The 26,545-nt window shown below is 48.8% G+C and overlaps 1 protein-coding gene across 1 annotated transcript in view; it reads right to left on the bottom strand.

Annotated features, from left to right (window-relative positions):
* Positions 1-26,545, bottom strand: part of CECR2 (CECR2 histone acetyl-lysine reader) — a 34,267-nt gene continuing 7,722 nt past the window's right edge. Inside the window, exons 2-19 of the mRNA XM_069762912.1 lie at positions 20,817-20,911; positions 20,540-20,723; positions 20,322-20,455; positions 19,012-19,095; positions 18,866-18,918; positions 18,414-18,580; positions 18,151-18,234; positions 13,522-13,642; positions 13,297-13,426; positions 13,177-13,220; positions 12,872-12,963; positions 12,089-12,215; positions 11,644-12,005; positions 8,690-8,815; positions 8,011-8,608; positions 3,289-4,315; positions 2,919-3,015; positions 1-1,669 (exon numbers count right to left, since the gene is read on the bottom strand). Of these exons, the coding sequence (XP_069619013.1) occupies positions 1,664-1,669; positions 2,919-3,015; positions 3,289-4,315; positions 8,011-8,608; positions 8,690-8,815; positions 11,644-12,005; positions 12,089-12,215; positions 12,872-12,963; positions 13,177-13,220; positions 13,297-13,426; positions 13,522-13,642; positions 18,151-18,234; positions 18,414-18,580; positions 18,866-18,918; positions 19,012-19,095; positions 20,322-20,455; positions 20,540-20,723; positions 20,817-20,911 (3,531 nt within the window). The 3' untranslated portion in view covers positions 1-1,663. The remainder of the gene's footprint in view (positions 1,670-2,918; positions 3,016-3,288; positions 4,316-8,010; positions 8,609-8,689; positions 8,816-11,643; positions 12,006-12,088; positions 12,216-12,871; positions 12,964-13,176; positions 13,221-13,296; positions 13,427-13,521; positions 13,643-18,150; positions 18,235-18,413; positions 18,581-18,865; positions 18,919-19,011; positions 19,096-20,321; positions 20,456-20,539; positions 20,724-20,816; positions 20,912-26,545) is intronic.

The following is a 26,545-nucleotide window of genomic DNA, read 5'->3' on the forward strand; positions in this document are numbered from 1 at the left end:
GCCACCTAACGTGTTTATTCTAATACCGGGCTTGTACAGTGCAGCGGCGCGGACCCCCGAACTCCGGCACTCGTCCTTCCCTTTTCATAGAATAAAATAATAAAACAAAAAAAACACATGTTAAACCAGGACCGCTGGACTCGACCGATGCGACTTCTCCCGCTCGGGGCGGCCGATGAGGTAATTGGAGGTTGTGTGAAACAAAGCACCAAAAAAATTCATACAAATATATACAGACAATAAAATAGTACAAAAAATAAATACAATTCACATTCTGTGGGAGAATACTGGTAGACAAGGGGGCGGGGCAAAAAAAACAAACAACTGCAGCGGGCTGCCATGATGGTCCGAAACGCGTGAAGGTCGAGAACGCAAGGCAAATACGTTTAGTGACAGCACGGCCATAGCAGGGACCTGCGGGGGAGAAGCACGTGGGCAACAGCAACGCTGCTGGGCTACAACCTGCGGCCCCCCGGCTGGTAAGAGACTACAACACCCAGCATGCTAGGAGTTATGTAACAGCTGAGACAAGAGCATGCTGGGACATGTAGCTTTGGAAACACCTGAAATAGCAGGTCATGCTGGTACTTGTAGTTTTGCAACTGCTAATGAAAAACTACAACTCCCAGCAAGGCCTGACACCACAGCTACTGCAAGACTACAAGTACCAGCATGCCCGATACGTCAAGTGTTGTAAATCCTACAATCTTACAGCACGCTCCGGCCTCAGCTGTTGCAAAACTGCAACTCCCAGCATGCCCTGACGGTACAGCTGAAGCCTGAGTATGCTGGAAGATGTAGGTTTCATAATACTTGAAAAATCAGGACATGCTGGTACTTGTAATTTTGCAATAGCCAACGCAAGACTACAATTACCAGCATGTCCTTATCGTACAGCTTATCCAAAACTACAACTCCCAGCATGCCCTGACGGTACAGCTGAAGTCACAGCAGGCTGGAAAACTTAAGGTTTGCAACACTTGAACTATCAGGGCATGCTGGTACTTGTAGTCTTGCATTAGCTGTATCATCGGGGCATTCTAGGAGATGTAGTTTTGCAGAAGCCAGGAATCAAGAGGTAAATATAATTGATCTGCACGATTTTAGGAAAAAGGTTTTTTTTTTGCTAAATTTGCAACAAAGGATAATTTAAAGGGACGGTGAGTCCGTGGAGTCGGGACTGTGCCACTCCCAGAGCATTTACTCCAGTTCATGTATAAATCCATCAATCTGTGGAAGGGCTCCGCCTGGTGGACAGCAGCAGCTACTGCAGAGATCGTGTCCCTTTTACCAGACACGTTCGTGTTGCACACAACTTCCAGAGATAACGCACTGTGCTCCCCTCGCTTTCTACGATGCGTTTCACTGTTCATTGTTTTCGTCTGCCGTCAGCCCCCCCGATGTGACACTCAAAAAAAATAAAAAGTTCAGTCCCCAGAAATAAAGTATTGAAGGCAGCAATGGGTGGAGTGTAAACAGGGCGCCGGGCAGCGAGTACGGGGATTCCTGAGAACGTCGAGTCCATGAACCTCGCCAGGAGGGGACACCGTCTAATCAGACCAGTCTCTGCTGGACACTCGGCATAGGGGGGCCCGGAGAGGAGCCCCCAGAAGGCACGGATCACGGTGCGGAGATGGAGGAGTCGTCCTGAACGTCACCGGTGTTATGTCTGTGGGAAGAAAGAAGGAGATTAGACATGGAGGAGACAAAGCTTCAGCTTTAACCCCTTTCCGACATCTGGCGTAATAGTTTGCTGATGTCGGACTCCCTCCGTTTGACATGGGCCTCTAACAGCCGCGGGTGGAATGGCAATCCACCCGCGGCCGTTAACCTGCTAAATGCCGCTGTCAATCTCTTGACAGCGGCATTTAACTCGCGCAAGAGCGCCGGAAACCCACCCATCAGTGATTGTCACGTGATCGCGAGTCACTGATGGGTTGGCATGACAACCAGAGGTCTCCAGCAGACCTCTATGGTTGTCATACCCGCATTCCTACGAGCGCCCACCCAGTGGTCAGCGCTCACAGCAAGTGAGCATTTCTGCTACATACAGGCGATCTGATCATCACCTGTATGTAGCAGAGCCGACTGGACAAGTGCAGCTTCTAGTCTCCCATGGAGACTATTGAAACATGCAAAAAGAAAAAATGTTGTTCAAGATATATATTATAAAAAAAAAAAAAAAAAAAAAACTCGAAAAAGTTAAAACCCCCATTAAAAAAAAAAAAAAAAAAAACACAAAACAAAACATACACATATTTGGTATTGCCGCATTCAGAAACGCCCGATCAATATGAAAAGAAAAAAAAAAGAAAAAATTCACCTGATCGCTTTAGCATAAAAAAAAAAAAAAAAAAAAAAAAAAACACACAAAAAAACTGTGGAATTGCACTTTTTTTTTTTTTTTTGCAGTTTCACCACACTTGGAATTTTTTTCCCACTTTCCAGTAAACCATTTAATAAACCCAATTGTGTCACGCAAAAGTACAACTCGTCCCACAAAAAACAAGCCCTCACACGGCCATATTGACGGGAAAATAAAAAAATAAAAAGTGATGCCTCTGGGAAAAGGGGGAGCGAAAAACTAAAACGGAAAATGGCCCGGGGGGTTAATTGTGTATTTTTCCAGTTTTATCCCTGGGGGGGTCTTGGATCTGCGATCGTCTATATCACGCAAATTATCATGAATTTACAGACCCCCAATATAACCTGGACATGGGGCGTCACGATATTACCAATATGGCAGTGATCTGAAGCCAGGACGCAGACGAAAAGTAAAGCCCCCGATCGTCACAGCCCCCGCACTCCCGTCACGTTGACAAGACAGGGGTGGTCTCGCCTCAGTTGGAGGGTGACGAAAAAAAAACATTCGATGTGGTGGTCAATAAGGGGTTAAACAACAATGGGCCCTGACTTACCTGATCCAGCGGTAACATGGGGGGTCTCTCCATCATCTCCCCCTGCAGTGGACCTCTGCCTTTGGGAAGAGATGGCAGCTGCATTTGTGGGGGAAACCTAAAATGTGGAAAATAAAAATAAAAAAGGGAATCAGCAAAAAAGGAAGGTGACCAAGGGGGTCTCAAAGAAATATGTGGCTAGGACCCCCGACTGATCACCAGAAAACACCCGCAGAAGTCTGAATGGAGCAGCGACACCCCCAGAATAAAGGATTGGGGTCCCTGCTCCAGCGATCAGTGGGCGTCCAAGCGATTTTGACTGGGAGAGCTGCCATCTAGTGGTGCCTCCTGGTAATTGCATCATGAAGTCTAGCGACGGCCCTGAACGCACCTTTGTGGCCGGTACAGGTCAGTAAACGGCTGCTCCATCAGGGCAGCATGGAAGTGCCCCCTACTGTCCATAGAGGGGTAACCGGAGCTCATCTGGGGGTGTCCGTTGGTCTGTCCAGGCACAGGGTGGTGTTGCGGGTACCCTCGGGGTTGGTACTGCTGATGGGCAGGGTAGTGTGACTGAGGCATCATATGGGATGGGGGTCGGTAGTTGGGACTGGCCCAGCCAGGTGCCCGGCCATAGCCGTAGGTGCCGCTCTGCCTCTTGTGACTGTCCAGATCCAGGAACTGTTTGGGGCTCTCCGGGCGGCCGGAGGGGTCGCCGTCCTTCTCGGTTTTCTCCTCCGGGCCCTCCGTGCTGTCGCCTGGCACGGCTCGGGGCTGCCCCTCCAGCAGAGGGGACATGAGGAGGCGCCGCAGCTCCTCCATGTTTTGTGCACTCCTGTCAGGTCGGATGAAGCCCCCTGAGTGCTGGGGGGTCAGTGGTCCATTGTGCTGCCAGCGCTGGTACTCCTCAGGGTAAAAGGGAGGCCGCTGGTAAGGCTGGAATAGAGGCTGTGCGTGTGGGGGCCGCTGATAAGAGAAGACCTCACCCTGAGGATGGTACCGGGGGAACGGGCCAACATGAGGCAGTTGGGACATGCTTCCCAATGGTTGGAGGGGCTGAGGTGGTCCCGGGGGCTGACACGTGACGGCGCGGATGCCAGGAGCTGGAATCAAGGGGGTAAAGTCATGTCTTTGTTCTCGTCCTGTCACATCTACAGGGGACAGCGGGCGACGAACGTCCTGCTGAATTACGGCAGCAGGTTCTGACGGCTCAGAGACCCCAAGGGCTGCGTCCAACCCATTCTGAGGGCTCACAAGAGACCCCGAGGCCTGAAGAGTCTCATCATCCGGGACATTGCTGGGAACCAGATTCCTCCGACCGTCCGAGCTCAGCACAGCAGGAGGAGCGGAAATAGGGTCTGTGATGGAGGGCAAGTCATGAGGAGGGGGAAGCAGCGATGGCGCCAGAGGGGCCGAAACTCCTAAAATAACAAAATATCACAAGAATAAGACAAGAAGAAAACCCGATATAATCTGCATTACATATCGTGTGTACATACATTACTGATCCCGAGTTACATCCTGTATTATACCCCAGAGCTGCACTCACTATTCTGCTGGTGCAGTCACTGTGTACATACATTACTGATCCCGAGTTACAACCTGTATTATACTCCAGAGCTGCACTCACTATTCTGCTGGTGCAATCACTGTGTACATACATTACATTACTGATCCTGAGTTACATCCTGTATTATACTCCAGAGCTGCACTCACTATTCTGCTGGTGCAGTCACTGTGTACATACATTACATTACTGATCCCGAGTTACATCCTGTATTATACTCCAGAGCTGCACTCACTATTCTGCTGGTGCAGTCACTGTGTACATACATTACATTACTGATCCTGAGTTACATCCTGTATTATACTCCAGAGCTGCACTCACTGTTCTGCTGGTGCAGTCACTGTGTACATACATTACATTACTGATCCTGAGTTACATCCTGTATTATACTCCAGAGCTGCACTCACTATTCTGCTGGTGCAGTCACTGTGCACATACATTACATTACTGATCCTGAGTTACCTCCTGTATTATACCCCAGAGCTGCACTCACTATTCTGCTGGTGCAGTCACTGTGTACATACATTACTGATCCCGAGTTACATCCTGTATTATACTCCAGAGCTGCACTCACTATTCTGCTGGTGCAGTCACTGTGTACATACATTACATTACTGATCCCGAGTTACATCCTGTATTATACCCCAGAGCTGCACTCACTATTCTGCTGGTGCAGTCACTATGTACATACATTACTGATCCCGAGTTACATCCTGTATTATACTCCAGAGCTGCACTCACTATTCTGCTGGTGCAGTCACTGTGTACATACATACATTACTGATCCCGAGTTACATCCTGTATTATACCCCAGAGCTGCACTCACTATTCTGCTGGTGCAGTCACTGTGTACATACATTACATTACTGATCCTGAGTTAAATCCTGTACTATATCCCAGAGCTGCACTCACTATTCTGCTGGTGCAGTCACTGTGTACATACATTACTGATCCTGAGTTACATCCTGTACTATATCCCAGAGCTGCACTCACTATTCTGCTGATGCAGTCACTGTGTACATACATTACATTACTGATCCTGAGTTACATCCTGTATTATACCCCAGAGCTGCACTCACTATTCTGCTGGTGCAGTCACTGTGTACATACATTACATTACTGATCCTGAGTTACATCCTGTATTATACCCCAGAGCTGCACTCACTATTCTGCTGGTGCAGTCACTGTGTACATACATTACATTACTGATCCTGAGATACATCCTGTATTATATCCCAGAGCTGCACTCACTATTCTGCTGGTGCAGTCACTGTGTACATACATTACATTACTGATCCTGAGTTACATCCTGTATTATACTCCAGAGCTGCACTCACTATTCTGCAGGTGCAGTCACTGTATACATAAATTATATTACTGATCCTGAGTTACATCCTGTATTATACTCCAGAGCTGCACTCACTATTCTGCTGGTGCAGTCACTGTGTACATACATTACATTACTGATCCTGAGTTACATCCTCTATTATACCCCAGAGCTGCACTCACTATTCTGCTGGTGCAGTCACTGTGTACATACATTACATTACTGATCCTGAGTTACATCCTGTATTATACCCCAGAGCTGCACTCACTATTCTGCTGGTGCAGTCACTGTGACCATACATTACCGATCCTGAGTTACATCCTGTATTATACTCCAGAGCTGCACTCACTATTCTGCTGGTGCAGTCACTGTGTACATACATTACATTACTGATCCCGAGTAACATCCTGTATTATACTCCAGAGCTGCACTCACTATTCTGCTAGTGCAGTCACTGTGTACATACATTACTGATCCTGAGTTACATCCTGTATTATACTCCAGAGCTGCACTCACTATTCTGCTAGTGCAGTCACTGTGTACATACATTACATTACTAATCCGGAGTTACATCATGTATTATACTCCAGAGCTGCACTCACTATTCTGCTGGTGCAGTCACTGTGTACATACATACATTACTGATCCTGAGTTACATCCTGTATTATACCCCAGAGCTGCACTCACTATTCTGCTGGTGCAGTCACTGTGTACATACATTACTGATCCTGAGTTACATCCTGTATTATACTCCAGAGCTGCACTCACTATTCTGCTAGTGCAGTCACTGTGTACATACATTACATTACTAATCCGGAGTTACATCATGTATTATACTCCAGAGCTGCACTCACTATTCTGCTGGTGCAGTCACTGTGTACATACATACATTACTGATCCTGAGTTACATCCTGTATTATACCCCAGAGCTGCACTCACTATTCTGCTGGTGCAGTCACTGTGTACATACATTACTGATCCTGAGTTACATCCTGTATTATACTCCAGAGCTGCACTCACTATTCTGCTGGTGCAGTCACTGTGTACATACATTACTGATCCTGAGTTACATCCTGTATTATACTCCAGAGCTGCACTCACTATTCTGCTGGTGCAGTCACTGTGTACATACATTACTGATCCTGAGTTACATCCTGTATTATACTCCAGAGCTGCACTCACTATTCTGCTGGTGCAGTCACTGTGTACACACATTACATTACTGATCCTGAGTTACATCCTGTATTATACCCCAGAGCTGCACTCACTATTCTGCTGGTGCAGTCACTGTGTACATACATTACTGATCCTGAGTTACATCCTGTATTATACTCCAGAGCTGCACTCACTATTCTGCTGGTGCAGTCACTGTGTACATACATACATTACTGATCCTGAGTTACATCATGTATTATACTCCAGAGCTGCACTCACTATTCTGCTGGTGCAGTCACTGTGTACATACATTACTGATCCTGAGTTACATCCTGTATTATACTCCAGAGCTGCACTCACTATTCTGCTGGTGCAGTCACTGTATACACACATTACATTACTTATCCTGAGTTACATCCTGTATTATACCCCAGAGCTGCACTCACTATTCTGCTGGTGCAGTCACTGTGTACATACATTACTGATCCTGAGTTACATCCTGTATTATACTCCAGAGCTGCACTCACTATTCTGCTGGTGCAGTCACTGTGTACATACATTACTGATCCTGAGTTACATCCTGTATTATACTCCAGAGCTGCACTCATTATTCTGCTGGTGCAGTCACTGTGTACATACATTACTGATCCTGAGTTACATCCTGTATTATACTCCAGAGCTGCACTCACTATTCTGCTGGTGCAGTCACTGTGTACACACATTACATTACTGATCCTGAGTTACATCCTGTATTATACTCCAGAGCTGCACTCACTATTCTGCTGGTGCAGTCACTGTGTACATACATTACATTACTGATCCTGAGTTACATCCTGTATTATACCCCAGAGCTGCACTCACTATTCTGCTGGTGCAGTCACTGTGTACATACATTACTGATCCTGAGTTACATCCTGTATTATACCCCAGAGCTGCACTCACTATTCTGCTGGTGCAGTCACTGTGTACATACATTACATTACTGATCCTGAGTTACATCCTGTATTATACTCCAGAGCTGCGCTCACTATTCTGCTGGTGCAGTCAAAGTGTACATACATTATTACCTTTTACGTCAGTGGCTCCGTCTGTTGGTCGGTCGGGGGTGGGTGAAGGGTCTGACCCATCGTTCCCAGTGTGGACTGGAGTGGGTGATGGCCGACATTGGTCAGGGGTGAAGGACGCCTGGGATGGGTAAGAGGTGGTCGGTGGGGGCGGCTGAGATGTGTAGGGGGTTGAGGACGCCAGAGTTGCGGAGCGCTCGGTTGCTGCACGGACAAAGGACGTCAATCTCTGCATCGCGATCATCTCAGGACTGTCCATCATGGGATTTCCAGAAGAACCAAACGCATGTCTGACCCCGGGGATGGGTCCTGTAAATGGAGGGTCTAATGGATGGGGGTGGGGTGGAGGGTCTGCTCTCGGACCTGGGTTCTGGGAGTCATTTCCATTCCACATGGCTGGCTGAAGTCTATATCTGTAGGTGGGATTAGTGGCACTAGAGGGGGGCGCCTTTCCATCAGGTGCAGGGAGTCTCGCTGGTGCTATAAACCCAGCAGGACACTTAGGTTGTGGATGTCGGCCCCATTCTTGGACAGATGTCCTCCCAGGACCAGATCCCTCGGACGTTCGTGGAGCTCGGAAATCCAGACATGTATCATCAGCCTGCAAGAAAGACACGGGGGGTTACATGGTGAACACGGGACAACGTGGGGTATAACATCCAAAGTACACAACACCACACACCTGAGTGCCGAAACTCTGACCACCATGAATGGGATCACCGGGGAGCGGCTCTGGAAATCTCAGGGGCCCAAAGCCAAGACTGGTGTCCGAACCCTGAAGAGGCGCGACCATCAACGGTGCGGCCGGCTGAAGAAAGGGAAAACAAGCAAAATAGACAGTACATAGGGGGCAGCATTATTATTATTTATTATTATAGCACCATTTATTCCATGGCGCGTTACATGTGAGGAGGGGGTATACATAATAATAACAGGTACAATAATCTTGAACAATATAGGTCACGACTGGTACAGGAGGAGAGAGGACCCTGCCCGCGAAGGCTCACAATCTACAAGGGATGGGTGAGGATACAGGAGGAGAGAGGACCCTGCCCGCGAAGGCTCACAATCTACAAGGGATGGGTGAGGATACAGTAGGTGAGGGTAGAGCTGGTCATGCAGCGGTTTGGTCGGTCGGTGGTTACTGCAGGTTGTAGGCTTGTCGGAAGAGGTGGGTCTTCAGGTTCTTTTTGAAGGTTTCGATGGTAGGCGAGAGTCTGATATGTGGGGGTAGAGAGTTCCAGAGTAGGGGGGATGCGCGAGAGAAATCTTGTATACGATTGTGGGTAGAGGAGATAAGAGGGGAGTAGAGTAGGAGATCTTGTGAGGATCGGAGGTTGCGTGCAGGTAAGTACCGGGAGACGAGGTCACAGATGTATGGAGGAGACAGGTTGTGGATGGCTTTGTACGCCATGGTTAGGGTTTTGTACTGGAGTCTCTGGGTAATGGGGAGCCAGTGAAGGGATTGACAGAGGGGAGAGGCCGGGGAATAGCGGGGGGGACAGGTGGATTAGTCAGGCAGCAGAGTTTAGAATAGATTGGAGGGGTGCGAGAGTGTTAGCGGGGAGGCCACAGAGCAGGAGGTTGCAGTAGTCAAGGCGAGAGATGATGAGGGCATGGACTAGGGTTTTTGCAGATTCTTGGTTTTGGCATGTACGGATCCTTGAAATATTTTTGAGTTGAAGTCGGCAGGAAGTGGAAAGGGCTTGGATATGTGGTTTGAAGGAGATATCAGTGTCAAGGATTACCCCGAGGCAGCGAGCTTGTGGGACTGGGAGAGTGGGCAGCCGTTTACTGTAATGGATAGGTTCATTGGGGAGGTCACGTGAGATGGGGGAAAGATGATGAATTCTGTTTTGTCCATGTTAAGTTTCAGAAATCTAGCGGAGAAGAAGGATGAAATAGTGGACAGACATTGAGGGATTCTGGTTAGTAGGGAGGTGATATCTGGTACATAGATCTGTGTGTCGTCAGCATAGAGATGATACTGAAAGCCGTGAGATTCTATGAGCTGTCCCAGGACAAAGGTGTAAATGGAGAAGAGCAGGGGTCCTAGGACTGAACCCTGAGGGACTCCGACAGATAGGGGGCGAGGTGAGGAGGTGATGTGTGAGTGGGAGACACTGAATGTCCGGTCTTTTAGGTCCAGGAGGAGGAGGACAGAGTAGTGTCGCTTGCTCTTGCCCGTTAATAGGTCATTGGTGACCTTAGTTAGGGCAGTTTCAGTGGAGTGATGGGGTCAGAAGTCTGATTGTAAGCGGTCGAAGACGGAGGAGGAAGATAGATAGGAGGACAGTTCAAGATGGACGTGTTGTTCCAGTAGTTTTGAGGCAAAGGGGAGAAGTGATATAGGGCGATAGCTAGATACAGAGGATTTTGTTTAACTCTGAAAATGTGTTTCGGCCACACACCCCCACATCCACTCACAGCTGAGTCCTCTTAGTAGCAGATATATGCAGACCCAGGAGTCTGATCCATGTATCTATCAAATTCCATCTTTCAAATTACAGATTTCTAATTACACTACTTTGAATTAGACTGAATTCTAGAATGCATTTGGCCACTCATCATTCCTACAGTTTTATCATCATCATCGACACCATCTGTACCATCTAATCAAGCTGTTTTCCTCTTCCCACATGTATGCACTGAATGTTTTAGTATTAAGTATTATAGTAGTTATATTCTTGTACATAGGGGCAGTATTATAGTAGTTATATTCTTGTACATAGGGGCAGTATTATAGTAGTTATATTCTTGTACATAGGAGCAGTATTATAGTAGTTATATTCTTGTACATAGGAGCAGTATTATAGTAGTTATATTCTTGTACATAGGGGCAGTATCATAGTAGTTATATTCTTGTACATAGGAGCAGTATCATAGTAGTTATATTCTTGTACATAGGAGCAGTATTATAGTAGTTATATTCTTGTACATAGGAGCAGTATTATAGTAGTTATATTCTTGTACATAGGAGCAGTATTATAGTAGTTATATTCTTGTACATAGGAGCAGTATTATAGTAGTTATATTCTTGTACATAGGGGCAGTATTATAGTAGTTATATTCTTGTACATAGGAGCAGTATTATAGTAGTTATATTCTTGTACATAGGAGCAGTATTATAGTAGTTATATTCTTGTACATACGAGCAGTATTATAGTAGTTATAGTCTTGTACATAGGGGGCAGTATCATAGTAGTTATATTCTTGTACATAGGAGCAGTATTATAGTAGTTATATTCTTGTACATAGGAGCAGTATCATAGTAGTTATATTCTTGTACATAGGAGCAGTATTATAGTAGTTATATTCTTGTACATAGGGGCAGTATTATAGTAGTTATATTCTGTACATAGGGGCAGTATTATAGTAGTTATATTCTTGTACATAGGGGCAGTATTATAGTAGTTATATTCTTGTACATAGGAGCAGTATTATAGTAGTTATATTCTTGTACATAGGGGCAGTATTAGGCTGGGTTCCCATTGCGTTATGGGACCGCGTTAAACGGACAGCGTTGCACGGCGAAATTAACGCTGTGCAATGCGGCTATTAACGCGCCCATTCACGCTAATGGGAACGCGCTACACTACACGCGCCGGAGATTCCTGTGGACAGCTTATTATTTACCATGTCCCTGGGGTGGAAGGAGCTCCTGTTTGTGCCTCCACACTGCAGGGGGTGCTGGTACGCTGGTCCTTTGGGAGTTCTGCTCACCGCCGGCTGCAGTCGCTCGTCTCCATCTTCGCTGGGAGATGACTGGTGGATCATGCTGCTCTCTGAACTCTGCCGCTTTCTGCCCCCTTCCTCTTTACTCTTCCTCCATCCTCCAGCCCTGGAGCGTCTCCCTTGGCTCCGCCTCTTCGAGGGTTTCTCCTTTTCGTCATAGCGGATCCAGGTGTCTCCATCAGACTCTGCATCATCATCCGGGAGGTGCTTGAGCAAAGCCTTCTTGAAGCAGCGCTCCAGACTGTCGGCCATCTCTGTGTATTCTGTAAGGAGCCGGGTCGGTGATGATAATGAGGAGACGTCAGTGATAATAGTACAATAATATAATGCTGCCAGGTGAACTCACCGCTATCAGGTCCATTGTACTTGGCACAGTTTTTAAAAATGGTTCTCACGTCCTTGACAAACTGATCCTTAGTAAGGTAATACCCGGAGCCGAGCCGCTGCTCCACCTTGGAGATGTCCATAGGGCACTGAGGAGTAAAGCAGCGATCATTTGCTTTATATGAGGCGAGGGAAGGCAAGGAGCCGCCGGAGGCGAGGGAAGGCAAGGAGCCGCCTGAGGCGAGGGAAGGCAAGGAGCCGCCTGAGGCGAGGGAAGGCAAGGAGCCGCCTGAGGCGAGGGAAGGCAAGGAGCCGCCTGAGGCGAGGGAAGGCAAGGAGCCGCCTGAGGCGAGGGAAGGCAAGGAGCCGCCTGAGGCGAGGGAAGGCAAGGAGCCGCCTGAGGCGAGGGAAGGCAAGGAGCCGCCTGAGGCGAGGGAAGGCAAGGAGCCGCCTGAGGCGAGGGAAGGCAAGGAGCCGCCTGAGGCGAGGGAAGGCAAGGAACCGCCTGAGGCGAGGGAAGGCAAGGAACCGCCTGAGGCGAGGGAAGGCAAGGAGCCGCCGGAGGCGAGGGAAGGCAAGGAGCCACCGGAGGCGAGGGAAGGTAAGGAGCCGCCGGAGGCGAGGGAAGGCAATGAGCCGCCTGAGGCGAGGGAAGGCAAGGAGCCGCCAGAGGCGAGGGAAGGCAAAGAGCCGCCAGAGGCGAGGGAAGGCAAGGAGCCGCCGGAGGCGAGGGAAGGCAAGGAGCCGCCGGAGGCGAGAACGGTCGCTCGTCTCCCAGGAGAACATAAGAGGATCGGTGACCTACCGTGATGATATCGTAATAACTGGGGGCGTAAGACTCATCTACCGGCTCCAGAAATGGCCACGAGTCCTTGTGAGCCTTCACCGCATCGAGAACTGGAAGAGAAGTTACAGAAATTACATGTGCCCCAATGTCGGCCCTGAACGGTGACGAGAACCACTGTTAAAAGGGAAAATCCGATTATTAATGGGATATCACAAGCCTTTAAGGCAAATCCATAGGAGCCAAGACTAAGGAGGTGGCCACTTGTCCACCGCAGGCTCCATCCACTTCCACGGGAGTCTCAGAGATCGTTGGGACACACTCACCTTTATACATGGCCGTGTACTGATCGTCCAGGTCAATCCCCAGCCTGTAAGATAAAAGTCACGTTACGAGCGTGCCGTATACTGCTATATACCATACACCCTGCATGCAGGAACACTCACAGATCCGACACTCGGTAGTCGCCCTGGATGGGAGAGGTGGGTTCTAGGTGGCATAATTCCGGGGGTAACTGTTTGCCCTGTGACAGCAGCCAGGAGCGCTCCTCCCTCAGCTTCCTCCTCCGAGCCCGATCTGTCATTGATGGAGCACAGGGGACGTGACATGAAGAATGTCGGGCGTATCGCACCGTGACGCCGACTGCACAATCCTGCCGATCTCTACGTTACCTTCCACTGATCGGACTTTCTCGGCCATCACTCGCTTCCTCTCCTCCTTCTGCAGGAGCTCATGTTCCTTCCTCTGCATCATCAGCAGTAGCTGCCGCTCCTCCTCTTCAGCTCCGGGGTCCTGCAGAACACAGGGTCGGCATATCAACCATGCCGATACTTAAAGGGGGTGTCTAATGGAGTGACGGCACCGGAGTGCGATACCAGCAGGTACGTGCAGACAACACACTTTAGAAGTTGGTGTCCCCATTAATAGACTGGATAAAGTCACTGCTAATTTGCCATGTAATGTAGTTTTCTACATCTACCAGCAGAGGGCGCCCGAAAACCATCAAAAACTGAATCCGTTACCTCCAAGAACAAAGAAGGAGGCGATAACACGGGAGGTGAGAGTCTGGAGAGACGGGAACGTTACACTGAGAGATGCAAGTTAGCATGGTTTTTTTATTTTTTTACACAACATATACAGTACAGACCAAAAGTTTGGACACACCTTCTCATTTAAAGATTTTTCTGTATTTTCACGACTATGAAAATTGTAAATTCACACTGAAGGCATCAAAACTATGAATTAACACATGTGGAATTATATACTTAAAATATGTCTTATATTCTAGGTTCTTTAAAGTAGCCACAAGGGCTGAGCGAAACGGATCGGACAAATTTAAAAAGCGACAACTTTCGGCAAAGTCGGGTTTCGTGATCCTAGTGTGGGATGGCGATCTGCGCGCCAAAGTCGTGTTTCGTATGACGCTTTCAGCGCCATTTCTCAGCCAATGAAGGAGTAAGCAGAGTGTGGGCAGCGTGATGACATAGGTCCTGGTCCCCACCATCTTAGAGAAGGGCATGGCAGTGATTGGCTTGCTTTCTGCGGCGTCACAGGGGCTATAAAGGGACGTGCACGCTGACCGCCATCTTACTGCTGCTGATCTGAACATAGGGAGAGGTTGCTGCCGCTTCATCAGAAGAAGGGATATAGTTAGGGAGGGAAGATTAACCCCGAAACTGCTTGTGCTGTAGCGATATCCACTGTCCAACACCACCTTTTCTTTGCAGGGACAGTGGAGTTTATATTTTTCTTCCTCAGCTCTGTAGCTTATTAGGCTGCCCTAGAGGCTCCCTGATAGCTGCATTGCTGTTTGTACGCCGCTGCGCAAACCAACTGCTTTTTTAAAAGCACAAATCCTGTTGCTCCTTTTTGCACAGTTCTCTTTCTTTGTCCACACTTTTGTGTGCAGCAGTCCTTTTTATTGCTGCCACACTTGTTCTGAGATCATTGTAGGGAGATTGAAATTGTACTACAGTCCTTGTATTTTTCCATATATCTTCCAGCCACTTAAATTGCTTTGTTATATACACAGGGCCTGAGTTTTGGTTCAGTCTCCCCAAAAAAAGAAGGGAGATTTAAATTCTCCACAAGTTTATATACACCTTCTACCTTGTTTTACAGTACCATATAACGGTTGTTATTTTGGTTAGATTTTTCCAAAAATGAGATAGTCTGGCAGAAGAGGCCGTGGGCGGTGATTGCCAGCTGGTACTGATGGTGGTCGTGGTGGTGCATCTGGTGGTCGTGGGAAAAGCACAATAGCACCTAAGGCTGGAGGTGTAGAGCCGGCGTCATCGTCTGGCTACACAAGGCCTCGAAGGCTCCCTTATCTGGGAGTAGGAAAACAGCTTTTAAAGCCGGATCATCTAACCTTCATTAAAATGAACCAATCATGGATTTCAAATTATTTTGCCCCACCTTCCCCTGCTGACACGTAGCTTGCCTGAAAAATGTCTTGCTTTTGGCCTCCTCTTACTGACTGCTCCGATTCCTCCATTTGCAGCTGCTGAATGTCCACCATAGGCCATTTTTATACCTCCGTAAATGGGCCAACTCCCCCCACAGGGCCGTGGTCACCACCTGGCGCCAGCACCCGTGCGAGTGCCGTTTGCCTGGACAGGAGGGTGGGCCCACTCTTGGGTGACGGCGCTGGCACAGGGTCCCTCATAGTACAATGAAGTGTCTCTGTTGGTGGTGGTGCACAACCAATGTCAGACACACCGTCATAATATGAGGGGCCCTGTGCCAGTACCGCCACCCACGAGAGAGAGTGCCCCCCACCCCCCAGCTCAAACTGTGCTCCACCACTTGCAAAACTTACCTCTCCCTGACTTTTGACAAAGTCGGGTTTCGCGAAACCCGACTCGATCCGAAAAAAGTAAAAGTCGCTCAACTCTAGTAGCCACCTTTTGCTTTGATGACTGCTTTGCACACACTTGGCATTCTCTTGATGAGCTTCAAGAGGTAGTCACCGGGAATGGTTTTCACTTCACAGGTGTGCCCTGTCAGGTTTAATAAGTGGGATTTCTTGCCTTATAAATGGGGTTGGGACCATCAGTTGTGTTGAGCAGAAGTCTGGTGGATACACAGCTGATAGTCCTACTGAATAGACTGTTAGAATTTGTATTATGGCAAGAAAAAAGCAGCTAAGAGAAACGAGTGGCCATCATTACTTTAAGAAATAAAGGTCAGTCAGTCCGAAATATTGGGAAAACTTTGAAAGTGTCCCCAAGTGCAGTTGCAAAAACCATTAAGCGCTACAAAGAAACTGGCTCATATGAGGACCGCCCCAGGAAAGGAAGACCAAGAGTCACCTCTGCTTCTGAGGATAAGTTTATCCGAGTCACCAGCCTCAGAAATCGCAGGTTAACAGCAGCTCAGATTAGAGACCTGGTCAATGCCACACAGAGTTCTAGCAGCAGACACATCTCTACAACAACTGTTAAGAGGAGACTTTGTGCAGCAGGCCTTCATGGTAAAATAGCTGCTAGGAAACCACTGCTAAGGACGGGCAACAAGCAGAAGAGACTTGTTTGGGCTAAAGAACACAAGGAATGGACATTAGACCAGTGGAAATCTGTGCTTTGGTCTGATGAGTCCAAATTTGATATCTTTGGTTCCAACCACCGTGTCTTTGTGCGACGCAGAAAAGGTGAACGGATGGACTCTACATGCCTGGTTCCCACCGTGAAGCATGGAGGAGGAGGTGTGATGGTGTGGGGGGGGGGGCAGGGGGCTTTGCTGGTGACACTATTGGGGTTTATTCAAAATTGAAGGTATACTGAACCAGCATGGCTACCACAGCATCTTGCAGCGGCATGCTATTCCATCCGGTTTACGTTTAGTTGGACCATCATTTATTTTTCAACAGGACAATGACCCCAAACACCTCCAGGCTGTGTAAGGGCTATTTGACCAAGAAGGAGAGTGATGGGTGCTACGCCAGATGACCTGGCCTCCACAGTCACCAGACCTGAACCCAATCGAGATGGTTTGGGGTGAGCTGGACCGCAGAGTGAAGGCAAAAGGGCCAACAAGTGCTAAGCATCATGGGAACTCCTTCAAGATTGTTGGAAGACCATTCCCGGTGACTACCTCTTGAAGCTCATCAAGAGAATGCCAAGAGTGTGCAAAGCAGTCATCAAAGCAAAAGGTGGCTACTTTGAAGAACCTAGAATATAAGACATACCGTATATACTCGAGTATAAGCCGAAGTATAAGCCGACCCCCCTAATTTTGCCACAAAAAACGGAAAACTTAATGACTCGAGTATAAGCCTAGGATGGGAAATGCAGCAGCTACCGGTAAATGTCAAAAGTAAAAAAATAGATACCAATAAAAGTAAAATTAATTGAGACATCAGTAGGTTAAGTGTTTTTGAATATCTATATTGAATCAGGAGCTCCATATAATGCTCCATACAGTTTATGATGGCCCCATAACATGCTCCATATTAAAATATGCCCCATATAATCCTGCATAAAGGTTAATTATGGCCCCATAAGATGCTCCATAAAGATATTTGCCCCATATAGTGCTGCACAAACGTTATGGCCCCATAAGATGCTCCATACAGACACTTGCTGTTGCTGCGAGGAAAAAAAAAAAAAAAAAATCACATACTCACCTCTCCGTCGCTCAGGCCCCCGGCACTTTCAATATTCACCTGACTTCGTTCCGGCGCCGCTCCGTCCTCAGCATCTTCTGCACTGACGTTCAGGCAGAGGGCGCGCACTAATCACGTCATCGCGCCCTCTGACCTGAGCGTCACTGCAGAAGACGCTGAAGACGGAGCGGCGCCCGGCGGTGGAACGAGGAGAAGTGAATATCGCGCAGTGCTGCTCACCCTCCCCATTATACTCACCTGCTCCTGGCGCGGTGCAGTCCCTGCTTCCTATGGGAGGTGGAGACGCATATTAATTACTGTAATGAGCGGTACCATGAGACCGCTAAGTACAGGAAGAAGCAGGGACTGCACCGCGCCAGGAGCAGGTGAGTATTATTAGACAGTCCCCGCTCCCGCTCCCCTGCAGACCCCTGGGTATGACTCGAGTACAAGCCGAGAGGGGGACTTTCAGCCCCCCAAAAAATTGGGCTGAAAATCTCGTCTTATACTCGAGTATATACGGTACTTTCAGTTGTTTCACTCTTTTTTGTGATAATTCATAGTTTTGATGCCTTCAGTGTGAATGTACAATTTTCATAGTCATAAAAATACAGAAAAATCTTTAAATGAGAAGGTGTGTCCAAACTTTTGGTCTGTACTGTATGTTTTTTTTTTAGAAAGGTAATGTGCTCACCTCCTGCCGGAAAGATCTGAACCCGGAGTGGTTGGACAGTCTCTTGGAGGTGAACCGCGTCTGATCGTTCTGAATTTTGGTTTCCTGAGGATAAACATAAAACAAGAAGCATGGCAGCTCATCCCCGGTGAGAATAAAGGATCGGACATGCCGAAAACCCGACATGCCCGATCCGTCACTAACATCTGCCATAGGAGCAGATCGCCGGCTCTGGATGACATTTATCTCCTGGGTACGGACCCCCGTCTGCGCCCACCACACACCTTCTGCGAGATCATATTGCAGATCTCTGGGAGGAATTCGTCGCTGAGGATTTTATAAAGATGGCGGTCCTTGTGAGACGTCTTGTCCCGGAAGATCTCCGTCACCTCTCGCCATTCCTGCTCCGTTTGGCACAGGAGACACCAAGATCCCTCCCCATGAGAACTAGCTGAGAAAATAAAGGCTTCCCGTCGTGACTCCAGCACCACATTCACTGTCCTAATAAATGAGCACTGGCCCTTTAATAGTTAAAGGGGAGCTCCACCAAAAAATGTAAAGTGTAAAATCTCCAGTGTCCCATCACGCCTGCCCAGCTAAGGGTCCGATACATTGCAGTAATGTCAGGACAAGGGAAAGACATGAAGCAAACCCTCAGCTGTGACAAGCATCAGACCTGAGACACGTGCAGAAAATCGGACGATTCACAACATAACGGCGGCATTATATCTCGTACCGTTCTTGTTCTTCAGTTCCTCGATCATTGAAGGAGTCAGCTCCAATATCTCACTGTTGAAAAAAAAAAAATAAAACACAAGGGATTAAAAAAAAGGAGTCTGCGGTGATTAATGCGGCTGCACCAGTGATGGGGATATCCCGCACCTGACGACCGGCTCCTCTGGTAATTTCTTCTTGGGAGGCCGTCCTCTCTTCCTTACGGGCTTCTCCAGTGCGGCGGCTGCGGCGCTGAGATCACAAGGAAAAGAGGAAAAAGAAGGAGAAAACATGAAAACGAAATCAGAGATCCGATGCACCAGAGCTGCATTCTCAATTCTGCTGCTTAAAACGGTCGGCAGCAGAATAGTGAGCGCAGCTCTGGGGTATAATAGAGGATGTAACTCAGGATCAGTAATGTAATGTATGTACACAGTGACTGCACCAGCAGAATAGTGAGTGCAGCTCTGGAGTATAATACAGGATGTAACTCAGGATCAGTAATGTAATGTATGTACACAGTGACTGCACCAGCAGAATAGTGAGTGCAGCTCTGGAGTATAATACAGGATGTAACTCAGGATCAGTAATGTAATGTATGTACACAGTGACTGCACCAGCAGAATAGTGAGTGCAGCTCTGGAGTGTAATACAGGATGTAACTCAGGATCAGTAATGTATGTACACAGTGACTGCACCAGCAGAATAGTGAGTGCAGCTCTGGGGTATAATACAGGATGTAACTCAGGATCAGTAATGTAATGTATGTACACAGTGACTGCACCAGCAGAATAGTGAGTGCAGCTCTGGGGTATAATACAGGATGTAACTCAGGATCAGTAATGTAATGTATGTACACTGTGACTGCACCAGCAGAATAGTGAGTGCAGCTCTGAGGTATAATACAGGATGTAACTCAGGATCAGTAATGTATGTACACAGTGACTGCACCAGCAGAATAGTGAGTGCAGCTCTGGGATATAATACAGGATGTAACTCAGGATCAGTAATGTAATGTATGTACACAGTGACTGCACCAGCATAATAGTGAGTGCAGCTCTGGAGTATAATACAGGATGTAACTCAGGATCAATAATGTAATGTATGTACACAGTGACTGCACCAGCAGAATAGTGAGTGCAGCTCTGGGGTATAATACAGGATGTAACTCAGGATCAGTAATGTAATGTATGTACACAGTGACTGCACCAGCATAATAGTGAGTGCAGCTCTGGAGTATAATACAGGATGTTACTCAGGATCAGTAATGTAATGTATGTACACAGTGACTGCACCAGCAGAATAGTGAGTGCAGCTCTGGAGGATAATACAGGATGTAACTCAGGATCAGTAATGTAATGTATGTACACAGTGACTGCACCAGCAGAATAGTGAGTGCAGCTCTGGAGTATAGTACAGGATAAGTATGGCCACAGTATAATTATACAGGGGGTCTCGGCAGTGGATATAACCCCTACTCTTCCAGTGCCCGCTGTCTCTTCTCCCAGGACGGTTCTTCCTTGTAGAGTCTGGTCCCATAGAAATACCAGTACAAGTTGCCCCCGGAGTCCTCTCCCAGCGGCTCCACGCGCAGACTGTCCCCGTCCAGACCCTGATGATACAACACATTAATAATTCGGCTTTTCTGCACTTTATCTCAGCAGTTTTACAGCCGGACAAGAGGAGGGGGACGAACCTTAAGAAGTTCGAAGACGTCGTCGGCGTCCAGCCGGTAGTCGCACAGCCGATGCAGGATCTCCAGGCGGCTGCGCAGCGGCAGCTGGTGGTACGTCGCCCCCTTCAGCGGGTTGGGTTTCCCTTCTTCCAGTTCCCAGCGGTAACTAATGATGTCCTCCAGGTAGATGTGGAAGGTCTGAGGCCTGAGAGCGACAGAGACCATGGGGCGTTATATGGACGGAGCGGAACCATCTTCTCGAGAGGGAACCTCCGCCTTAAAGGGGTCCTGCACTTACGTGATGTCGTGCCGCTGATAGCAGCCCTGCAGCAGACAGGCCAGGAGCTCGCCCAGGAACTCCACATCGTCGCGGTACAAGGCATCCTCCAACTCCTGGTGCAAAAGCAAGAAAAGGAACGTTAGCGGACCGGGGTTGAAATATCAGCTTGTGACATTATATTGTCCTCAGCTATCAGCCACAAATGCAACCTTACTTTCTGGCCTATTGCTCTGCAGCAGAGAGAGACGCAGATTGGAAATTTCACCAAAAATAATGTCCCATAAAAGGCTGGAGATGAGCTCAGGACCGGGCAGCATCTAAGGGGTTAAAGTCCCAGCTGTCACTGCAGGCACAGATTTTGCTTACTTCTGCTGTCCTGACTTTAGACAGACAGGGTGGCAGCAGGGGAGGGGCGGCCATAGGTGGGGGACGTTTGAGGACCCCCCTACCCATTATGCAGGCACATGCAGAAGCCCCTCACGCAGCAGAATTAAACAAACAGGGAATGAAAGGAAAGAGTTGATAAAAGAAAAGGCCTTTAAGAGCGGCCCAGGGCCCTGCAGAGCGCCGGAGCCGTACAGAGTCTTCCTGGGGTGAGGAAGACAATGGGCGAGAGACAGGAGAAGAAGGGGGGGGGGGGGGGATCTCGCCCCAGCACCAACGTCTGACGCGGACACAACAGGTCATTAGTGACATCGCTCAAGACTGGCAGCCCCCTAAATCCGCACGATCTGCAGCATCCAGGAACAAGGGTCTGCCCATCTGTCACCAAATCCTGGCGGGCGTGGGGGTGCTACCACGGCGGCTAAAGCCGCCCGCAATCCAACATCTGAGACTGCATAGTCAGACAGATATGGAGAAAGCATTAATCCGTGCAGTTTTATAAAACCGCATCCATAAAAGTATTAACAGCGACTTCTAAGAGGATTTCATGAGGCAGCGATGATGCACGGCTCCATACATTGCCGAGTCCTACTCCACAACTGTCCAAAGCCAAAATACACACAAAACACTCAACTAAGGAAAGAGAAACCAGAATCCATCATTACTGTAAGACATGACGATGGGAAAGTTACTAGAACCTTGAAGGTATCGAGTGCAATCATGAAACCGACTCTCTATAGGAAAGGAATACCAAAAACGACCTCTGCTGCAGAGGATAAGTTCATCAGACAAGAAAATCGATAGCACCTCAGATAACATTGTAAACGATGGACCGACATCAAGGAGCAGAAACAGCCTTTGGGTATGTGCACACGTTGCAGATTTGGCTGTGGATCCGCAGCGGATTTGACGCTGCGGATTCGCAGCAGTTTTCCATGTGTTGTACAGTACCATGTAAACCTATGGAAAACCAAATCCGCAGTGCACATGCTGCAGAGAATACCGCTTGGAAATGCCGTGGTTTATTTTCTGCAGCATGTCAATTCTTTGTGCTGATTCTGCAGCGTTTTACACATGTTCCATAATTGGAATCCACAGGTGTAACAACGAATGTGAAAACCGCTGTAAATCCGCAGGTAATATGCGGTGTCGTCTTCTGCTTGAAAAGCTCGGCGGGCTCGCCTGAATATAAAAGGCGTGCACAAGGCCTTACCCAGCGTGGTCACCACAGCTTTCTACAGCAGCCGCCACCGGCCCATCTGGTCTCCACTTAGTGGGACCATCACTCGTGTGGATGATTATGCCAAACCCCTTTAGGCAGTGTGACCGAGAAGGAGATCGAGCTTCCAGTTATGTTCCTTCCTTCCCGGTTTTGCCACCTTCAGTCTGAATCTGCACATGCACAATGCAGTAAGAACAGGCGAGTTCGGACTTCTCACCGGTACTGTGGCAGTACAACACCCAGATACCCCCCACCCCACCCACAAAGAGCGCAAGGTCTGTGTGACCGAGAAGGAGCTCGAGCTTCCAGTTATGTTCCTTCCTTCCTGGCTTTGCCACCTTCAGTCTGAATCTGCACATGCACAATGCAGTAAGGACAAGTTCGGACTTCTCACCGCTACTGTGGCAGTACAACACCCAGCCACCCCCAACCCCGAAGAGCGCAAGGCCTGTGTGACCGAGAAGGAGCTCGAGCTTCCAGTTATGTTCCTTCCTTCCTGGCTTTGCCACCTTCAGTCTGAATCTGCACATGCACAATGCAGTAAGAACAGGCAAGTTTGGACTTCTCATCGGTACTGTAGCAGTACAACACCCAGCCACCCCCAACCCCACCCCCGAAGAGCGCAAGGCCTGTGTTGAGATAAGAAGTGGTGGGCCTTTTAACTACCCTTCCTCACCCAGGTCATCAGAACAGAGTACAGTCGGGTTCAGACGCCCACATTTTCATACCGTCTGAGCCGGGCGAGTCTCCTTGCCCTTTCCTGCAGCTCAGAAAGCTCATGATTGCAGCAGCCACTGATTAGCAGCAGCGCTCACCTGACATCTCCGCTGATAGAGTAAGCCAAGGAGACCATCTGGGAACCCCAGTGGAAGTATGGAGGCGCTGCGGGCTCCGGTACACAGGGGATGTTAGGAAATTATGCATTTTTGGGGGGCTAAATGAATGGATATTGCAAAAAATTGCTGAAAAAAAAATGCAAAATGTGAGTTAAGTGCGTGGGTCAGACGACAATGGCGGCAGCTCTGGTGACTTGTGCTGGTGTTTGACCATTGTTTCTGTCCTCCATAGGAATGGGGTGGGGGAGGTTTAGCCCATGGACCCTCCTGTATGGGAATCTACATCACATCCCCCCCTCCCTGGGCTCAGGCTAATGCTGAACTTTTAACCTGGCCAAAACCAGGTTCCCACAATCCTTTGCCCTTGGGGGCAATACAACTTCAGGATTCAGATATTTTGGGGCTCTTAAAGGGACATACACAGCACAATATCAATAGGAAATTTTTTAAACTTTTTTTTGCTCTTTTAAAAAGTTTTGCAGTCGGTGGGACAATTTTTTTTTTGCTTGGTCCGTTCTGACTGTGGAAGCAAAGCGATCACTAGGATGGAGGAAATAGCGCTAGCGCCCAATCGCCCCAAAGATGGCTCCCGGTCAGCCGCTATCTGGACTCCGGAACGCTCCGTATACCCCATGATTATTATGATCCCGCAGTTTTGGTCACAGGAGGAATTAACAGGTTAAACCAGACACTGGCTCCAACCTATTTGACATATCAAAAGCAGCAAATGGCCTGGGGGGGCTGGGGTGTTTACAACCCTGCACGCCCACCCCCTGCCGGGCATCCTCCCCCACAACAAGGCCTGGGACAGGGAGATCTGATGCCCTGCAGCTGAGCAGCCAATAAACTGCTTAGAATCACATGGAGCTGGTAAGTATGTGAACCCCTAGGACAGGCCCAATCTGTGGTCCACCAGGCACATGAGCCCATAGTATCAATTCCAGATGAATGACCCATCGGTGGGGTCTGACAGAGCAGATCAGGAAGGGGCATATGGATTTCAACATGCCCAATCCTTTAGCAACGCTCATCTAATCTCCCACACCAAAGATTCTGATTGGTCGTGGCCGGCGTATTACATCCAACCTCGTAAAGTTTTATCAGTTATCTTGATAAACGTGCTTATCCGGGCATGCTGGGAGTTATGGTGTGGAAGAGACCCCGGTAATAACACCGGCTGACTGTGAGGAGTTAGCGCAGGGGTGACAGCGCCGTTGTTTTCTCGCTCGCCTCCTCCAGGACCCGTGTGACAGGACTGCTGATGAGAGAATTCAGAGGGTCTGGGGCCGCTTTACAGGTCCCATCTCGCCCCTATAATCAGCACTGCAGCTGCCACACTGCACCTGGGATCTCCCAGTTGGCCGCCTGGTAACGAGCACAGAGAAGGGAGATTACACGGGCGGGCGGCAGGGAGGGCGGCACGCCAGATGATGGAATACGCCAGCAATACCCCAGGTGGGCACAGACTAGCACAACACGTGCCATCCGTCACGGCTCATAACTGCGCCACAGCATAGGGTGGTGCTATACAAAGAATAATGACTCCGGCAGCAACAGAACAGCTCCCCTAGTGGCCAGTGAAAAAAAAAACAATAGCAAACTGTCCCTTTAAGAATAATTTAAAGGGGCCCCAACAATAAGCTGATCTTTATAAATAAGTGCTCAATGCCTCCACAGTGCCACCGCAGGTGAAAGATGGTATTACACTGCTCACATTGGTAAATGAGGGTCCTAACTAGACGATTACCCCCAATAACACCTTCCAAACAAGGGATTAATATGGCATTTTCTAACTTTTGCCACCCACTAGTAAAAATAAGTACACCTCAGCTGACAGCTCGACCTCCCTATATACCTGCATCCTCACCCCGGCCAAGAGGTCACGTACTCCTGATGGGGAGAGAGGAATAAGCGGCTGCAGGAATCCTCAGGCTTATGTGCCTAGATAAGGAAGGATCGGGCATGTTGGCAGCCGAGAGGCCCGGTCTTTCTTCCATACACATTGTATTGGGGAGGGGGGGGGGGGGCGGCTCGTTCAATGTCACAGTCAGTGGGGGGGGGGGGGGGGAGGGCTGAAGGTGGTCCATAGTAAAATCCTGCAAACAGCCCCCCATATCTGGAAGCCACCCTGCCTCCAATTATGGCCATACACACACCAGAGCATGGGGGGACTTGACTGCAAGCTCTTGAGACTACTTAAAGGGACGGTAACCATAAGGTCTGCAGCGATATAAGGTCCAACCGTTATAAAATCCCGTAAGCCCTGAAGTCCTGCAACAGTTGCATCCGTGGATGTCAAGTCTGCGGCGCCAGCTGACTGCAACTTTGGCGCAACAATGGCTCTGGACCAGCTGCACTGCAACAAAGGCGACCATGGCCTCCAGCGGTCATGTGACTTGCCTCATTCACTTCTAGGAGGGGGGACAAAAAAAAAGTGAATTATGTAAAATGCATAGGGTCACATGATTGAGGCTGTGCAAAAAGTTCCAGCAAGTGATGGGTTAATTCTCCACCACCCACCCCCATAGGTGAGTCACTTATCAGACCCCAAACTTCATTTACACTACAAACAGCCTCACATTGTCCTGCAAAGTGACAGGAGGGGGGCAAAGACAAAAGAAGGGAGGAGGCCGGACCCCTCACAGGCTGCAGGGTCAAATAACCCCTTAAGGAACAAAAGAGGCAGCAACACAGGGTGGAGTGGGGACAAGTCCTAGATCTCTCCCTGGGAAAGCTGGGTGATGCCCCAATGGGGACAGACCGAGAGCCGGAGCGATGAAGACCTGAAGGGGTTAACAGACAGATGCGCCAGAGCAGCCCCTGCGCCCCTCCCTCAGGGTATTGTCCCCTTTAGAAGCCATGCTGCCCCTGGAAGACCAGAACAAAACAGAGGGGTTTCCCCGAAGCGAGACCCCCCCCCCCCCCCCCCCAACATCCAGAACAAAACCCCTCCATTATATATGGCAGACTGAATCCCAAAAGGCAGGGGAGAGAGAAGCAGCCGCCTTCCCAGCCACAACTGAAGCCCCCAGATACAACTGCAAGGGATAAGTCAACACTTGAGTGTCAGCTCCTGGGACCAAAGAAGAGGGAGCCAGGGGGGACCCTCTAATCAGCCTGGCGGGTAATGGGTTAATCGCAGGAGCCAATGAGCAGACACAAGTAAGAAAAGTTTACACCCACAACAGCAGCACATGCTGGGGAGGGGCGTCTCCTCGGGTGACCCCAAAAGACAGAGGGGGTCACACTGATCCCCTCACAGTCCACATTCTCCCCCAAAAAATATTGCCCTCCCTGTGACCCCA

Source organism: Ranitomeya imitator, chromosome 4 (genome assembly GCF_032444005.1).
Source record: "Ranitomeya imitator isolate aRanImi1 chromosome 4, aRanImi1.pri, whole genome shotgun sequence".
NCBI classification, from domain to species: domain Eukaryota; kingdom Metazoa; phylum Chordata; class Amphibia; order Anura; family Dendrobatidae; genus Ranitomeya; species Ranitomeya imitator.